The sequence below is a fragment of the Eumetopias jubatus genome, unplaced genomic scaffold (genome assembly GCF_037043125.1).
Source record: "Eumetopias jubatus isolate StellerSeaLion01/CBP00866 unplaced genomic scaffold, mEumJub1_p1.0 scaffold_4, whole genome shotgun sequence".
NCBI lineage: Eukaryota > Metazoa > Chordata > Mammalia > Carnivora > Otariidae > Eumetopias > Eumetopias jubatus.
In genome coordinates, this window is record NW_028274810.1 from 13,714,680 (window position 1) to 13,734,247 (window position 19,568).

At 36.3% G+C, this 19,568-nt stretch overlaps 1 protein-coding gene across 2 annotated transcripts in view; it reads right to left on the bottom strand.

The window, feature by feature from the left end:
- Positions 1-1,503: 1,503 nt before the first annotated feature.
- Positions 1,504-19,568, bottom strand: part of CEPT1 (choline/ethanolamine phosphotransferase 1) — a 37,287-nt gene continuing 19,222 nt past the window's right edge. For both annotated transcript variants that reach the window (XM_028101931.2, XM_028101932.2), the window contains exons 5-9: positions 11,106-11,190; positions 4,336-4,467; positions 3,505-3,663; positions 2,882-3,007; positions 1,504-2,286 (exon numbers count right to left, since the gene is read on the bottom strand). In XM_028101931.2, coding sequence (XP_027957732.1) covers positions 2,167-2,286; positions 2,882-3,007; positions 3,505-3,663; positions 4,336-4,467; positions 11,106-11,190 — 622 coding nt within the window. In that variant the 3' untranslated portion in view covers positions 1,504-2,166. The remainder of the gene's footprint in view (positions 2,287-2,881; positions 3,008-3,504; positions 3,664-4,335; positions 4,468-11,105; positions 11,191-19,568) is intronic.

Genomic DNA, 19,568 nt, shown 5'->3' on the forward strand with positions numbered 1-19,568 from the left:
CCTCTACGCTGCCTCCATGGACAGGTCTGTCTGCCCATCACTTCTGGTTTGGAGCTTCAGTTGTAGACATCCAGCTTCCTACTTGGTTATTTTGAGAAGCCCAGTTCAACTCTTTAGCTATAGGTAGAGGGTTTGCTTCAATGCCATTTTCTTCCCTTCCAGAAAAGACTATTATAATCTTAAGTGTCCAAAGGAGTTTAGTGGTCACCTCAACCATTTTCCCGCCATACTTTTTTTTTTTTAAGATTTATTTATTTGAGAGCGAGCAAGCGAGCATGGCAGGGAGTGGGACAAGCAGACTTGGTACTGAGCACAGAGCCTGATGTGGGGCTCGATCCCACAACCCTGAAGATCATGACCTGAGCTGAAATCAAGAGTCGATGGCTTCACTGAGCCACCCAGGTGCCCCTTCCCTCTATACTTCTAACGGCAACTTCTGTTCCAACACTGCAAGGGGTGGGAAACTTTTAGAAGCCTCTTGTCTTTCAAAACTTTCATCTTTTTAATGTGTGTATGTGCCCTGGCATTTTCCTGAATGCACTTCTCTACCCCAGATGCTGGAGAAGTTGCTAGCAATCAAAAACAGAGATTTCTCTTTACTGTTACAGTCTAGCAAAGAAATTCAAGGTTTCACGGTCACTGCTACTCAAGATTACATGGGATTAATGGAAGCGTTAAGAGTGCAAGAAAGCAGAGTTCTGCCTGCCAGCTGAGGCAGTGCAGCTGCTGTTCACCCACCATTACAGAAACAGGGTATAAATAAAAACCAGGAAGAAGATACCTTGTTTTAGCCAACAGTTTCTTTTCTGCTGTCCCCCTCCATTCAAGCAACTGTACTATCTACATACAATGGAAACAGATCTGGATTATAGTTAGTGAAGAAACCTGGTTCTCATTTCAAACTGTAGTATACTGCGGAGCCAGAATAGGAGTATGACTTTTCATTAACTGCCCAGAGAGGCCTAAGCCTCTCTTCTTGAAAATTTGGGGGAAAGGTTTGAGATTCCTAAAAGACATAATCTCGGGGCACCTGGGTGACTCAGTCGGCTAAGCCTCTGACTTCGGCTCAGGTCATGATATCAGGGTCCTCGGATCGAGTCCCGCATCAGGCTCCCTGCTCAGTGGGGAGCCTGCTTCTCCCTCTTCCCCTCCCCCTGCTCATGCTCCCGCTCTTAAACACATAAATAAGTAAATCTTCAAAAATAAATGATGCTGCCTTTTAAAGGCAATCTCAAGGGTGACAACTGCAACAAAAAGAAAAACTTATTGAGAGGGAAAATGAACACAGTTCTCCTATGTTTCATTTTTTTGTTTCCTGTTTTTTAGTTCTCCCAGGTTTTAAACTGAACAGCTTATACAAAATAGAAAGATCGCGGGACACATAATGACAAAGCAGCTGACCGAATTTCCTTATTTATTAAAGAGAAGTAAGTTTTGCTTGAATTTTAAAAAATGACTTTAAAACTTAGTTATCTTTCCACTGAATAAAATTGAGAAAAAGGCTGGCTTTCAGGTCATATATTTATTTAAAAAAATAAAATGGATCAACAAAGTTACCACATTATTCTGCATGCTAACCAGATTTCCCAAGCCCATGAGAGATACCATTTCTTGAGCAATAAAAAAAATGACTTCCTCAACAATGTAAAGATAGGAAACCTTTCAATCCAAATTCAAGGTCTTTATCACTAATTCCATCTCATAAGCTAGTGGGATATGTCTGTGCCACAAGCTGAGCTCTTTAGTTAAAGAAAGCCTGAGAAGACACTAAACAAGGATGTCACTAAAAGATGATGATTTGTTAAAATTATAAAGCAACCGTCTTTTGGCCTGCAAATATTTTACATTAGAAATCTCCACCACTGGGGATCAGCTCCCCAGGACAATTTTATTCTGAATCCAGGATAATTACAAACACGTGGCAATTTTTCCTGCATGCTTCCTTGGGCCAAACCCTGTATGACAACATGTACAATTACAAGATGGGACTTGAAATTCCCACTCTCACACAGGATAGTTAAGGAGTGTTACCAATAACAAAGAAAAGTTATACAACATTGATTATTATAAATTATATTTGTTCTTATCCACCCCATTCTCCTTAATATGTTCGGATTCTTTCCTGCAGAAAACAGGAGTTTCCTATATAACACCGAGTTTACGTCATTAATGATGATTAGAATGAGCTGTAGAGACCTTGATTCTGAAGACATGTATGTGCAGGTGTGACGCAATCTGATTGCAAACACTGACACAGTAGCGGATCAAATCAAAGAAAGAGAAGACCTGGAAAGAAGAGAGACTGTTAGATTCTCAGGACCTGCTTAGGCCATCCCTGAGCTTCCTGAAAGTAAAGAGGAGGAGCTTCTCTGACTTTCTTCCCTTCTTTTCAGACTCGTCTTCAATTCCATATGATTTAATAACTTAATTTCCTCACGGATTTTTCCTTTACACTAAGGATCAAGAAGCTCTCAGAGAAACAGTAAATATTTTAGGCTCTGTCTGCATCTCAACTGCTCAACTTTGCCACTGTAGCATGAAGGCAGCCACGGACAATACAGAAATGAATGGCCATGGCTGCGTTCCAATAAAACTTTATTTACAAAAAATAGGTCACTGGCCCACAGGATGTAGTTTATCAGCTCCTGCTTTACAGTCAGAAATCTGGAATTTTTAAGCCCTGACAAAGGCAGGACTAGTAAGAATAATGCAAAAATGGCTCAAAGACGAAGCCACAAGGAACTCGCAAAGTCCCATAATTGTGGTTTTCTGGCATGCCAAATCATTACAATTATATGATCTTATCTTTCGGGACTGGCCCACAGAAACAAGAAAACAAGTGGCTTCCAAATCATGAAATAGGACACGGTACAATACTTACCAGGGCAATCCAAAGTACAATATATTCATCAATAAAGCTGTTAAAATACTGGTCCAGAAACAAAAGTGCTGGGCCTATGAATGCTGTGTCGAGCAAATGCATTTCACTTTTAGTCATGTGTGCCACCTGCAAATAAAAGAGAAACCGTGATGCAGGCATTTTCATACTAGAGCAACTGTGAGCTACACAGTTAAATCAGTTTTGTGCTCAAATCACAAGTTTCAAGAATTATTTAGCAATACTGAATAAAAAGTTGAATTTCCAAAACTAAAAAACTGACAAGAAGTATGTGTGAGAGCTATACACCAAAGGGACAGCCCATGTAGCGAAGCCCCCCAAAAGATGCTTTTCATAAAGAGCCTTAATTTGAATGTACAGACTGAGACTGCAGAAGGCAGATAAACTAAAGCACCAAATTAAGCTGCAGTAGAAAGAAGTGTTACGGAGGTCCACGGAGCTTCTGGTAATGTCAAGTTGTAGCTTCACAGAAGAGAAAAAGAGCTCCCATGTTGATGGAGGACAGCAAACGCTAGAACTGCTTGGGAAGCTGTGGAATGAAAACTAGGGCCATAAAACCAAAACAAGATGAACGTTAAAAACAAAACAAAAACTCTGGTGCTTACCACAAGCTTATTAGTGATTTTAGCAGATACAAAACCAAATGTCAGTATATAAAGACAGGGGTGCTTTTCAAAAAGCTGAACTGCCGATTTCTTATAGATCATTGCAGCTAGGGCAATCACCGATCCAATATGGAGAAAAGGAGAGAGCACGCTTGTTCCCTGTGCGGAGTAAAGAGAGGGGGGGGCGATTAACGGCACTCAATACTGTCAGATACCACTTGGATCTGCTGTAAGGCAGATCAGCTCAAACTTCTAAGAACCTCATGGTGCCTGCCAGCCAGCAGTTTCTGTAACTGAATACCAGAACAGCTAATGAAGAAAGCAGGCAGCATGGGCTGGTTAGGCCCAAACTGAAGATACATGGCCAGGTTTATTTTACAAAGCAGATCATACTTCTACTTACTTTAAAATTTTATTTATTTATTTGAGAGAGCACAAGTGGGGAAAGGGCAAAGGGAGAGGGAGGGAAAAGTCCCAAGCAGACTCCACACCGAGTGTGGAGCCCGATGCGGGGCTTGACCCCAGGACCCCCAGAACATGACCTGAGCTGAAACTAAGAGCCAGTGGCTCGACCGACTGAGCCACCCAGGTGCCCCCGATCATACTTTTAAAAATATATATGTGTATAAACGTGCATGCACAAAAAAAATGCATGTAAGCATATAAACGTATGCACGTATAGACAGAACTGAGAAGTTTTAGGTATCATTTTTGTTTAAGACTAAGCAGAAACTCTAAATTAACAAGTATTTTATACACTTCAAATCAAAAAGCAACTACAAAACCAAGTCCTGGTATAAACAATTGCTGGAAATCTTAACATGTACTCACTGCTATCGTCGATCCATTTTTTCCAACACCACCTGTGAAGATTACACGGAAGTAATTTGTACAGGAAAATATGGTCCCTGCTACAGTACAAAGTGCAGGAAAAATTTTCATTTGAATATTCACCACTGGAATCTTTAATGGGAAGAGAGAGAGAACAATTAAAATATATACAAATTAAAATAAGAAAATACAACAAACATTTGATTCATATTGCCATATATCCTCCATTCCTTCCAGTTTAGCAAATACTTAAATTAATGAACATTTCCCTCTTTCTACTATAAACAATATAACCAAGAGAAGAGGCTACATAGAAATTAATCTCACTTCTGACACCAACCTTTAAAAAAATTACTGATCCAACTTTATTAATTTGTGCCACTTGCTACGTAGAGTTCACCTAATGCATCCCAGAAGTTTGGCAACAGTGGAACAGGCTGTCTTCTGGACTTTGTATAAATGAAGTGTACTTTGCCTTCTCTGTACATTTTTGGAACTCTGCCTTTAAATCTGTAGTTTGTTACTAATTGTTACGGGAGAGAAAGTGTGGAGCATAAAAGACTAGAAATATCTGCAACTAGATTTAAAAATTCTGCAAACTAGGGAATGGAAGAGGAAGGTTGTACTCAGAAGAGTTCCCAACTCCCAACTGTTAGGATACAAGCAGCCTGAAAAAGCAGAGGGCAGCCAAGAAGACGTTCATATACAGGGCAAAAAAGACATCAAGCACATCACAGCAGGTACAATTTTGTATCCAAAATTTTAACATGTTTAGTTTCCTTTTCAGAATAAGCAAATAATGTACTTTTATAGTGTACTGAAATATGGATTGATTTATCTAAAGTAAGGGGGGCTGAGGGCATTGGGATCATGTATTCAATCTTGTAAGCATAATATCCACCATTTCAAATGAAATACACTTATACTAAGTTTTTAAAATCATTTAAGATTTCCTTCCTTTTTGCACCTCTCATTCCAGCTTTTAAGAAGGCTCACATTGTGTCCAGTATGGGTTGAAAATAAAGCAACATAAAGCGATATATTCTATTAATAGGAACAAATGAGAAGAGGTACAAAATTTCAGAAGCCCACAGGGTTTAATAGGCAATGAGTTCTTATAATGAAAACATTTTAATTAGGGCTGTTTATACTTTTTAGGGATACCATTTCAAAACCAAATAGGAAACGTCACATTTCCCACTTTTTTTTTGTACATATAAAACCCAAGTAAAATTGGTAAATTAAACATAAATCTTAATGTTTAGATACTCTATTTCTTCAAAACTCTGAAGAACTCAGTTTGTTTACACAACTCTATGACCTCTTGCAAAACTGCAGCTCAAAAAAAAATTGTAATCAACTGTTCAAACTTCAAGTTGTACTATGGCAGTGTTTAGTTTTCTAAAATGAAGTAGGTCAACTTAAAAATTAAGCCCAGAACTTTACGGAGCATCCTAAATGGCCTTCTTCCTTCCCTAATTCATTTCTAAACCCTACAGCCCAAATCAAAACTTGTTAACAGTAAAGGAGAAAATAAACATCATGGATGCTTTGACTCCAAGAGATTTTTCTGCTCTAGTTCAGAAAACTAGGGATATTGCAATCTTAATCTGATGCACCTGGCTTAAATTTAATACCCTTGCTAGTTTCCTTTTCCCTCCAGATACAAAGGACCTGTATGGCAAAGGGGGAAATACTATAGTCCCTCAGATTTCAAAAGAAGCAAAGCATTAAGCCATTACAGGGGCATGTCTATATTAGGGCCAGGGTACCAATAGAGTGCCAACCCTAGAGTAGCAATAATCTGTGCCACAATACTACTACAACTATAATTAAAATTTGGTAAAAATGCTTTTAGGTAAATGGAAACTGTTGCCTGTTGACAGAAGAAAGAATAAACAGAAATATTGAAGAAGCCAGGCAAATTAGTAAATGGCTTGGACCACAAAGTAAGCAAGCAAGCTACAGACTTAGGAGGAAGGTATCATAAACATTCTTAAGACCCTCTCCACTTCCATCATATAGGATAGCTATATACACCAAACCATAAGCTCCTGAGTGTAGGATTTTGTTTGCACTGATTTTTATATTCTCTGTAGAGCCGTGCATAATATGTGCTAAATATACACTTGTGGAATGAAGATTAAGATCTCCCTTTCTCTTACTCTCTGTGCAGAATTATTGCTATGGGAGAATATGAAGACACATCTTGCCCCTCTATTAAGAAGGAAAAAGGATGTTAGCTACAAGAAAATCTGAGGCAAAGTGAAGGAAAAGTTAGAATGAGAGGAATCCCAAGGCTCACCATGCAATCCCTTAAAACTCAGCACCAACTGAACCACTTATAAAAAGCACTAAAATTGTTACCATTTTCACCTCCCACACAAGATCAAGGAGGGTGGGCACATTCTATCTTCCTCAATTTTTCCCTTTCTGTCCTCCTTCTCTTGGAACTTGTCTAAAGCAACCAACATGTATCCACTCTACAGAAATATCAAGGACCGATATTGAAAACACCTTCATCAGAGCTCTGGGTCTTTTGGACTAGGAAGAGTAAGAACTCTCTTGGGTCATGGTTTCTGCTCTACAGCCAGGGGAAAACCCTCTGGATTCAGGCTACCACATTATGCATTTAAATAGTACCAATCCAATGTAATTAATTTTAAATAAAGTTAGAAATAGAAAAGCATTATTAAATTCTCAGATTTACCAGATTACAATGGACATGTTTTGGTTCAACAGTTCGGATTAATATAGAATATCAATTATTAATTTGTTAAGACTTAGAGGAGCATAAAATGTTCTTATAGGCTTTGCAAATTTCAGCAGAAATATAATGTATCACTTTGAGATTAGATACTATTAACTGTCTGCCAAACAACATGGCAATGATTGTTTATAAATACTTTTAATATAAGTGATTTCCAACTAAATTTAATATAACAATGATTACAGTGTCTACCAAGTGTTTAAGGAAAATCACCATGTCTTAATTATTTAAGTGTAAGGGTACTTCTTCAGTCTTTTAAGAATGAGACACAAATAAATTACACTACATAGTAAGTCTTTAGTTCTACCTAGGGAATTCTGAAACTTCACCTGAAGTCTCTCAAGACTTGCCTTAACTGGATTCCAAAAGATATCTCATGGTTTAGTACACATTTAATCAACTACTACATTTAAAATAATCAAACATCAGTGAAAGTGACCATGAGGGGATTACATGTGGGTCCCTTTCAAAGTGATGATATTCTCCTTAAAAAAAAAAAAAAAAAAGTGATATGATAAAAGATAGTTTCAAGACATTCCAAAAGAATATACTCTTTTGGGGAAGCGATACAGAAATCAACAATATGGATTGTTGTTTTATGTCTTGCAATGTGTAAACCTGTGCACTGACTTTTGTGCATGAAAATAATTTCTTTCCCCCTAAAAAAAAAAAAACTCCATAAAAAACAACCAACCGAACCCAAAAGAACTAATTACAGACTTTGGTAAAAACCCATCTTCTCTGAAGAAAAAAAAAAAAAGCAGCAGCAAGAAATGGGTAATCCATAAGCAGCAGATATAAATCACTTATCTTTGTAAAACAGCTGATCTGGAATCAGCTTTATGAAGACATTTGTACTGTTTTTGTTTGTTACCATAAATTTGCTTCCTAACTATCAGTAAAAGCCTTTTATGAAGATTTGGAAAGCAATGTCAATTTTATGCCCTCGACTTCAAAAGAGATGAAAATTTCGCATCTGGGCCCTAAACAGGTATCTTTGCTCCATTTTGGCACACGAATAAGTGAGAATATTACATGTAATCTTTCCTAAACTAACATAATGCAATTTGAAACACCATATTCATGGGGCGCCTGGGTGGCTCAGTTGTTAAGCGTCTGCCTTTGGCTCAGGTCATGATCCCAGGGTCCTGGGATCGAGCCCTGCATCGGGCTCCCTGCTCCACGGAAAGCCTGCTTGCTTCTCCCTCTCCCACTCCCCCTGCTTGTGTTTCCTCTCTCGCTGTGTCTCTGTCAAATAGGAAAAAAGAAAGAAACACCATATTCAGTGATGAATATGGGCCAAGTAAAAAGAAAAAATATGGTGGTCTGAGGTCAATTATGGGAATCTGTACTGGGAACTGCTCAAAGAATACATAGTATCTCTCTGAGCCTCCAAATATCACCAGAGAAGTCAGGCCCGTCGCTGTCAGTTTAATGATGGTAACGGTATAGGCAGTAACACTGAGACAAAGGCCTGGGAATCTGTTTCCCTGCTGCAACCTAACCTCACTACTACTGGAACTGGATTGCCGGGCCTGGGGATTTCCAGTCTTGGACCTGAGACTTCCTAAGGTCACTTTTTAAAATATATAATAAAAAAGGATGATTATATTAATTATCGATAAAGACTGAACAAAATATTTGATCCTTTTAAAAGAAAAAAAATCACTTCTGTTAAGTACATGTATATAAATCCTAGTAAAAAAGGTAACAAGTGTACCTGAAGCAAATTCACTGCTAGGGACCACCTAAAAAAAATAAGGATATATACGGGCTCAGTCAATTAAGTGTCCGATTCTTGATTCTGGCTCAGGTCATGATCTCAGGGTCATGAGACAGAGCCCTGAGTTGAGCTCTATGCTCGGCATAGAGCCTGCTTGAGAGTCTCTCTCTCCATCTGTCCCTCCCCCCACCCCACTGTGCACTTTCACATGCGTGTTCTCTCTCTCTCCCACACACACTCTAAAAAAAAATCCTCTCTCTCCCTCTGCGCCTCCCCCCTCGCTCTTGCACTCTCTCTTAAAAAAAAAAGGATATATGTATAGCCTATAACTTCATTTGCAATAATGCTTTATGTATTTCCATACTGATAAGGATAATCAGGTATATATAACCGATGCTGACTTATTTTCCAACGATCAAGCCAGAAATCAGTTTTTGGTTACTGGTATGACAAAACTTTATCGGTAATTTATATATGTTTAAGATAATATACTTAAAAAAATTTTGGAAGAGGGAGGACTTTGGTATAAAACACAAAGTCTATGAACATAACATAGTCAAGAGATACAAAAAATTTAAGTCAACATACAATTGACCCTCGAACAACATGAGGATTAGGAGTGCCCACCCGCCCCCAGCTCCATGCAGTTGAAAATCTGCGTATAACTTTTGACTCCCCCCCCAAAACTGAACTACTAATAGCGTACTACCGACCAGAAGCCTTACTGATAACACAGTCAATTAACACATATCTTGTGTATCTATAGTATATATTGTATTCTTAGAGGAAAGGATATGGGAGAAAAGAAAATGATATTAAGAAAATCATAAGGAAAATACATTTACTGTGCTGTATGGAAAATTTTTTGCATATAAGTGGACTCAGTTCAAATCTGTGTTATTCAGGGGTCAACTGTATATATAAAAATAACTGTATTTTTAACCTACTGGAAAGTAAAAGTAATAAAATTTTCTCTATGTATCTATGTCCATATATCTATCCATAGAGCTCAGATTTCACTAGAATATATCTTAGATTTCACTAAAGACCCTACTGGCTTTTGAGACTAATGTGTAGGAAAGATGTGAATTTGCATGATATTATATACATAACTGGATAGTTTCAGAATTTTCCTGGTTGACTATGGATTATTTTTATTCTTTTATCTCCTCCCTCCTCACAACCCTATCCCTCCCAACAAAAGGCATTAAACAATTTCTGGTGATGAATACTCCAGGGAAGTATGTCAATTACACCTCAAGTATCTAATTTACCATCATAAAGTGAATTAAGTATGGGAAAGATCTTGTTCAATTTCCCTTATACCTTAAAATTCATCTGCATCTTTAAGAATCGTTTGTTTGGGAGTAGTACATCTTTTGGTTAGATCACACCAAACGAACTGTAAATTCTGAAGCAGTGGTGGTAGTGAGCAGCAGTTACCTGGACCAGGGCTTACAAACTACTGTGGCTCAAATGTGGAAGGAGAAATTCCAACTGTAAGAGCAGCTTTCACTGATACTGTAATTGATACACACTGTTCTAAAGGCTTTACATGTATTATTCATCTAACAAAAAAGAATAACCCTATGAAATAAGTACTGTGATTGTCCTCATTTTACAGAGGAGGAAACTCAGCCACAGTGAGTTGAGTAACAGATGGTGTTCACATAATAGGCAGCGGAGCCTGGATCAAACTCAGGCAGTCTGGTTACTAAGTCTTGGCCAACATATTATATATATGTTATGTCCCCTCTTTCAGAAATTTGTGGAAAAAATATTTGTGTTTATAGGTCAGGTTGAAAATCAAAGTCCTGGCTTGTTAAAACAATTCTATGTCACCGATTTCAATAAGCATCTGTTCTATTTTGGGGCTAGTTTATTTACTACCCCAAATTTGTTATTCAGTTTTAAGCATATGATAGAAAAACTAGTAGACTCATATAGCTCAGAAAGAGAAAAAAAGTCTCATCTTGTCATTGGTTAACTTGGTATACTACCTGCTGTTTCCTCAGATGTAAAATGGGATGACTAATAATTCAAATAGCCTTCAAAAACAATAGCCCTGGAACGGACCTAACGTACCACCTAACTCCAAGTAGTAAAATTCACCATGCCCTAAAAAGAAGTTTGTGTCCTACCATTGCTGTGGTTTTTCATTTTCATAAAAAATAAAATAATTTTACATATCACCCTTTAACTGGATTATCCTATATTAGAAAACACAAGCAAAAGACAACATGCATTACATGGGATACACAATGTGAACAAAGTTACCATAGATTGCCAAAAAGGTGGTCCTCCAATCACTGCCAGCAAATGCATGATTATTATGAAGATTTGCACTTCAGTCACATCAATTCTGATTAGGTACAAAAAGCCAAAAAAGCAGAATTACTCAAAACAATTTCAAGTTAATTACTTGCAAGCTTAGCAGCATTCCTCTATCATGCACAATAGAAAAAAATCTCAAATATTGAGGAGAGGGGAAAAGGAGGTGTCAAAAATGTGTTATGAGCAAAATCAAATAAAATCCAGAGGCTTTTAATTTAATTTGATGAATTTCACAGAGCAATAAAAACCCCTCCTTTCCATAGGAAATTTCTGACTCATTGAAGTTGGGCTGAAACTATAGCTTAACCTTTCCCACCAAGAAAACAAAAACAAAAACAAGAAAAAAGAAAAAAAGAAAAAAGGGGCTGGGGCAGGGTATGTGTGTTATTAAATTTTGAGTCTCAAGCAGAGAGGACTGCATTGTACTGCTATATAATATGAAATCTTGAAACAAGTGCTTTGTAATACCAAGTGGAGGAAATGGTGAGTTTTTACTAAAGTAACATAAATCACTGAGATCTTATAAAACTTACTGTCCTTTAGTTATAGTCATTTAATGCCTTCTATGGTAGGGGGTTTGAAAAAAAAATTTCACTCAATTCTCAACCAAATTCTTATGCTTATTAGGTCAACTACCCTAAGATCTCTGGAAAGAAGAACTAAAAGCAGCCAAGAATTAGTTTTGAGGTTGCTGAAAATGATCTTATAGTCAAGAAAAGACAAACCTGGTACAAAAACAGGGCAGTAGAAATTAGAAGTCTGAAAGTCTGAAAAAAAAGAATATGGACAAAAAGACTGAGGAGCAAAGCACAAACTGGTATTTCTTTCCTTCTATAGACTAGCACTTCGTATAATCTTGAGATTATCATTCTCAGATTATTGGATCCAAAATTAAAATTCTCAGAATTTATCCTAGAGATATGGTAGCACAAAATGTGTGCACAAGATTATTTATTACAGCATTATTTATAGTAGGAAAATTTTTAAAATAGCCCTCAGTGCGGGAGTAGTTATAGAAATTCTGGTACTTCCATACAATGAAATATTTGGTAGTTTTTAAAAAAAGAGTGGGCAGCTCTCTACATAGTGATACTGAAAAATATCAAAGATATACTACGTAAAAAGGAATGTTACAGAGTGAATAAATGGTATTTTTGTGTGTGTGTGTGTGTGTGTAAAAAAGAGCAAAAATAATATTCTATCTTTATTTTTGCAGTAATTACATAACAAATTTCTGGAAGGATACATTACAAACTAAGAACAGTGGTTACCTATTGGAGAGGACAGTGTGGGAATAGACAGCTGGGAGATGAGGATGGGAAGGAGACCATACACTGCATACCTTTTTTATAATGTTAGTTTTAAACAAAGTGAATAATTTATCTATTAAGAAGGTAATTTCTTTTAAAAATTAGTCTAAGAAAAATAGATATCAACAGTAAGGGGATTCAATTCCCAGAGTAGAATGGAGCCCCCATTTCTAAAACTGACACTTAAAACACATAATGTGAGCTAGATAGGTAAGCTTTCATGCCCATAATAAATAAGTTGAAACCAGTCTCTCACAACTAAAAAAACTGAGCTTTGTTTGCTCAAGAATGTTTTTTGAACAGAAGCTTAAGTTGCAAACATATAGTGATGTAGTTATCTTTAAATACACATTTATTGGGGGGAAAAATGGACCGAATTAGGCTAAAAAGAATCTGTAGAGCTGACCTGATGAGTGGTGTTGCCAATAAGGGGAATTACACTCAGTAGCAGATTCAGGAGACTAAGCAGGTGTCAAAGATGATCGACTCTGTCTTGGGTGGAGGAGGGTAGACATCTTACAACATTTTTCTGGATATATGAAGTAGCCTTTTGGGAGGGGAAGGGCCAGAAGTATAGAATTACAAAATAAAAATGGAGGGAACCTCATGCAATTAATCTTTGTACCTTGGATGAATGTAAAAGAGAATAGGAAACATGAAAGATCTTTACAAAGCCCCAAAATGGGATTCCTAGGTTAAGTTTCATGGATTAGCTTGTTTGGAAATTTTGGAAGACAGAAGTTTCTAAACCATTCTGATACTGCCATTGTATTTAGATCAACAATGCCTTAATGTTAGGAGGGAGAGGCTGGAAAAGCTTACTTACCAGTTGTAGGTAGTTAAGAATATTTTTTCCTGTTTGCTCATCTGATTTAGAGGAATACTCAGTACTCCTGGATGAGCCCCTCCTGCTCTGAATCATGAGAACTGCCTATCACCACTCCCGGAGGTGTGGCTCTAATTTTGACTGTCAATGAAAAAGGGTGCAGTAAGAGGCCATCCCCAGAGACAGGAACGAAGCAAGCGAAGAGGACAGGAGGCAGAAGCTATTAACAATGAACAAAAGAGTCAACGATTCTATTTAGGAAAGAGGGGCTTTGTGGCAGTTCATCTTCCCACCTTTCCACTAAGAAGTCTCTTAGTATGGGCTGAACTTATTGTAACATGTATTAAGACAGGGCTCATTTCACTCCTTTTGGCTGGGGAGGAAAGACAGTTATCCAGAAGGAAGAATGTTATAGAAAGTTAGGAATTTGGCACTTCTGTAGTCACTTCCTTATTATTATTTTCAAAATAATAACATGGGTGATAAAATTCCCAAATGTTGGGACTTCTCAAAACAAACAAACAAACAAAAAATCATCCTCCATAACTACACCAAAAATAAGCCCTTCAAGATATAAAGAATATATGGTAAAAGAGCATCCAAAACACAAGTGATTTTTTTTTTTTAAGACATATGGGAAAACAAATCTCTTCTCCACAGCATTAGATTTCCACAGCCTAAAAGTTTCAGAGGGGGAAAATTCAATGATAATACACTTAATTTTCTATAACCATGAAGGTATTTGAATATCCTGAATGGTACTGCTTTAAATAATTTCTTATTTCTACTTTATTTTAGTATAGGTTGTCAAAGTACAAAAGGAACTTCCCCAATTGCTGTGTAAAATCCACTTAAATCACTACCACAAGCCAGCAATAAACAACATTCTGATGGCTACCACAGAAGACAAATGGAAAGAAGCAAACCAGTTGTGGAGACTAAGCTCCCTCATTCTTCTGATGGGGAGGCTCTAATGTGGCACTCAAAATAACTGAATAGTCATAATAAATCCCCTGGGCCCATCACTCCTAACAACATCTCAATGGTCTATCGACAAAGAGGTAAAGAGATCAAGGTACCTTAAATGAATATGAGTAATTTTAACTTCTAAACAGGGAACAGAAACTCTCTAGTTAGAGAGAAGAACTCATGGGGCCTTCATAACAACAGAAAGGCAGCCTAGATCAGTTATTACATCAGAATTACAGGTTTACAATATGACTCAGGGGTGTAATAACCCAAACTACCTAAGTTAACTAATTATGAAGAAAATTTGTTTTGAATTTCATTTTTATTTTTTAGTGTTTGGCGAGATACCTAACAAATGCATTTGGTTTGAATTCCAACAAGACTCAGGAATAACAGGGATGTGAAAGGACTTAAATGACATTCTGTGAAAGTTGGTAAGCATGTTAATCATCTTTTCCCGGAATGTTTTATGTCTTTCCACTCTAATATCAGAAATAAGACAAGTTAATCTATTTTTCTTGTACGTGTAACATATGCATTCAGAGATATATTTGCAGCTAATTTGCAAACATAATTTGTTATACCACACATGGTAAATGTAATGGTGTTATAATCTGGGTTGGTTATTAGCTTGGTTAACATAGAATATGCTCTAGGGCTAAATTCACAACGTCAAAAAACCCCAAATTTGTACAACTTGACTTGTGAGCTATTTATTATTTAAAAAGAAGAATTTTGTTTGAAAAGACATCCACTGAGGGTGTCTGGAATCCTATTCAAGAATTTGACTGTTATTACCTACAGAATTGCAATTATCTATAAATGGATCTGAAGTTCTAGGGAGCTTATACATAACCAGAACACTTATTATACCAGAAATACCATGGGTGGGGTGAAATCTTGGTAGACTGCAATGAAGACTGGCCTGGAAATTGATCATACTGCCTTCCAATATTTTACTTTCTATTCTTGATAAGGGACAAACTGGGCATGGCAAGCTAAATGTTAAGTAACATTAACCAGACAAGTGAATGATAACCATGATATTTTAAAAATCAAGTGGTACATACAGAGAAAGTCTAAGCATCTATTTTTGAGATAAACTGAATTATTTAAAACCGTATTATCTACCACATGAATGACTACATGGATCTTTCGATTATCTGAGAAGACTAAAAAATACAAACAACAGCAACCCATCCAGTGATTTTTGAGTAGGAAGACAAAAACAGCCAAAGGCTAAAACATAGTAAGTCCTCTAAAAGGAACTCAAGTTCAGGTCTCACATTTAAGGGGACAGCAGACCCTTATGCCCTTGGAAACAGAAGAATTAGGAGAGTCCTCTCACCTCATTTAGTAATAATGTTGATGGAGTTAAATGAAGGGATCATGGACCTATTCTTCCTCTCAAACTAGCACAATCAATTCTGGAAGAAATCTGGAAACTGTTGGGAACTACCAACACAGGTCTTAAAATTAATATAATAATAGTGGTAACAAACACTATACACCAGGCGCTATAGTTAGCACATTACATTTTGACTTTTTTAATCTTCACAACTATCCTAGGAGGTAGGAACTACTGCTACCATTTTATAGATGAGGAAATTCAGTCAGATAGGTTAACTGACTTTTCAAGGTTAGAGAGATAATACATGGCAGAGCCTTGAAAGAATCTGGAAGTGTTGTACCTACACAATGCTAAAAACTCTTTAGTTTACTGATCAACTGGGGTAAAATTTGTCCTAAGTTTTGAACTTTTTATCACTAAGAAGCCCACACAGGATGATGCTTATTTACTAACACAACTTTCCTTAAATTGGTAGAAAACAACAGGCAATAGAATAGGAAGTTTAGACGCTAATAAATTAAATTAACTGGAAACAAAATATAATGAACAACTCTTTCTTAAGCTTATTTTCCCCCTGAACTTTGTAAAAAAAGAAAGAAAAGAAAAACCCACAAAGAAACATATGGCAGTCTCATTTCAATGATCAAATCAGTTAAAGCAATAAATATTAAAAGCAAATCTCTGCAAGTTAGCAACTGATAAAAGAATGTATTTCCAAAAGATTTTTCAGGATATTAAAATTAAAATGCTTTAGTTTCTAGAAACATTTTAATAGGAAAGGCTCTATAAATACAGGTACTTTGTTATCATAAACAAGGTGAAAGTAATTTAGTCAGTATTCTATTTTCACTAAGAACACTGGGAAAAAAGACCTTTGGTGAGGGTAAATAATAATAATCATAAATGAGCCATCAAAAATTATAAATGTAGACAACTGCAGTGAGCATAAATTTTCAGGTCTTTGAAGAAAGTACCAGAAGACAGGTTATGGGTAGAGGGGTGCTAAAAAATGACACATTCTGAACTATGCACATTATTTTACCCTAGGAAGGACTCCCACAAATAATTATGCAAATACATTGTAAATTCAAATAAAAATGGCTTTTGTTTTGCTTCTAAATCATACCTATAGTACCTCTTAGTATTTTCCAAATTCTAAACTTATTTTGAAAAAAAGATGTGGACTATCCCTCACTATTAATCTGTCCCCAAAGACGTCACTACTGCCACTGAATAAATGGATTTACAATGCTGCAAGATACCTTTCAGAAAGAACTCTGCTACCAGACTTACTATTTCTATCACATTATTGAAACATTTTTGGGCATGGGGATTCAATATAGGAAACCTAATGCAGCCTTGTATTGCTAGAATGACCTGTTAGGTGTCCATATGAACAGTTCCCCAATACTCCCTGAAAGCAAGATAAACGGAATTTCAGCTCTATTTTTCTTGTGAGTAAACCTTTCATACTAAAGTGTGAAGGATTCTTGGCTATTCTACTGGGAAACCATTTTCTAATGAATCTTTTCGAACTTTTAAAAGTCCTAAGGTCAAAATTATAATTCTAATATAAGAGTTAAAGGAGATATTATTCACTCAGCATTAAGGAAATATTGTATTTGCTAAAAACAAACCAAATCTGAAAAAGGAGGGTATTCAAAAGATAGCTATAGCAACATGAAAAGCAAAGGATACTTAGTTTTAAAAGCACAACTAAGAGAAGAAAACAATAAACCATACAAATAGGAATGAGAATAGCTTCAAGCATTAATTTTTTAAAAAATCAAGATCATCGAAAACAGAAGCAGAAGTGGTACTAGACTGTTTAAAGAATATATTCTAAAAGAGTTAAGAGAATACACAGAATCTTTCCTATTACTATTAAGAGTCCTCTCAACTTACTTATCTAAAGGGCAACTCTGCTTTATTCTGTTTTCAAAATGTAAATATCAAAAAAAAAAAATCTAGTTAATGGTGGAAAGGTATTTGTTTTAAAAATATTACATAGAGCAAAAATCGTATTAGGTATAGTCGGTAAGTGAGATAGATAATTTTTTTTTAGCATCAAATCACCAGAAATATTATCTTCAAAAAATTTTAATAGGGTGGATTTTTATTGCCCTATATATATTAAAATTATTTTCTATTAACCTGTTTGTCTGTGAAATACCACCAGAAGATGTTTTATGTTTTACATTTTAATTACTCTGTGCATGACAAAGGTGCTGTCTTTATTGAGTTCACGCCACTGTTCATTAGACAGCATGAATATTCTAGCAGTTACCGTGAAGTTCCAGAACCAAGGTCCCAGGGTTCCTGTGAGAAGCTGGCATATTATAATTATGATCTGGGACTCTGTAACATCGAATCTATGCATAAGGAAACAAACATTTCAAAATAACTTTACTCAGAGCTTTTGCCAAAGAGCCTTACAGGTAGCAAAAACAGATTTAGAAGGTAGCATTCCCCTTATAAAGACATCTAAAGATTCAATGATATAATTTATACAGTACTATTACTATCCTTATGCAAACATGTATATTTCTTATCCAAACCAAAACATTAGAAAAGTTTAAAAATTCTAAGTGTAACACACTGAATAAATGATTTGTAAATAGGGAGCTGGTAACACTAGAACTAAAGACACAGTCAACTCTTAATCACCTAAGTAGTGAATACTACTTGCCAAACAATCACATTATCTTTAACATAGGTCCCGTCAGTGCCAGAACCTACCCAGACTTCTCTGGAGAGGAATGTTTTCAGAAGCCCCAGGGCACAGTCATCTATGTGTTTGAAGAACCACTAAGCTATCCCGCACCCCTTCACTGTCCCACATCTCGTCACACTCCCACCTCTGCCATCTCAGTAGAATTAGCACATGGATGTGGAAAGGGCAAGGGGAAACTGTGCCTCCTTCGGATACGGTTAGAACCAAATCAGCTGGTCAACTCCTTGTCCTGTTTCCTGATAATCTCTAGCCCAGAATCTTATCCTCTTTCCTCTTTTTCTTCCCTTAATTCCATACCATCATTATAACTCTCTACTATATTGGATTAGTTTATTAGTGGTAAAAGTAAGTAAAATGTCCAGTTCAATCACTAATGAAGTTTTGGAACACAGATGGTGACAGAAAAAGACTACTGGTGTAGAACAGGCTTCAAACCAAAACCACGTAATCAAAATTAAGAGCTGAGGAAGGCTAAAGGGAGACAGAAACTAGTCCATGATTTTACCTGATGATCCCAGAGTCCAAACTGCAATCTAGGCTTTATGTTAATATAAATAGGTGTTTCAAGATATGTTCTATAACAATTTAATAAAGTCAAAATGAGCACAGTCCTAATGACTGGATCATTACCAACAATAAAAAATACATAGGGAAACTAGAAACCAAAAGGAAAATCTCTGATATCTGTTTATGTGATAAATCTTAAACTTTTAAAGAGGCAAATATCCTATACAGGCATTCAATAGGAAGTTTCCTAATTCTTAATCCACAAAAGGTGGATTATACATTACCAAACAGTTTGGATTATAACATTAACGGTTTTTAATTACTAGGGTATCTTCAAATACTTATTCTTTAGAGGTTTCTTGGGTAAGAACTGAACCGGATTTGTCAGACTACCAGTAGAACACATAACCTATTGACTTTTCTCATTTAACTAGAAAAGAAAAAGTCAGAAGTTATCTACTTACATAGAAATAAATGTGGTAGCAGAGGTATTAGCTAATGTAAATGTGAAACATGAGAAGCATGAATTGATGTAATAAAGATAAATACTCTGCCTGCTATAATTATAAATAATTAAGTACATTGGAAACAACATCTGTGAAATTAATAGACTTTCAGAAGGAACCTTGGACACCATCAAATCTAAAACTGATTTACAAATTAGGAAATGAAAGTTATAGGCCTTGCCCAAGCTGATAAACAGACAATA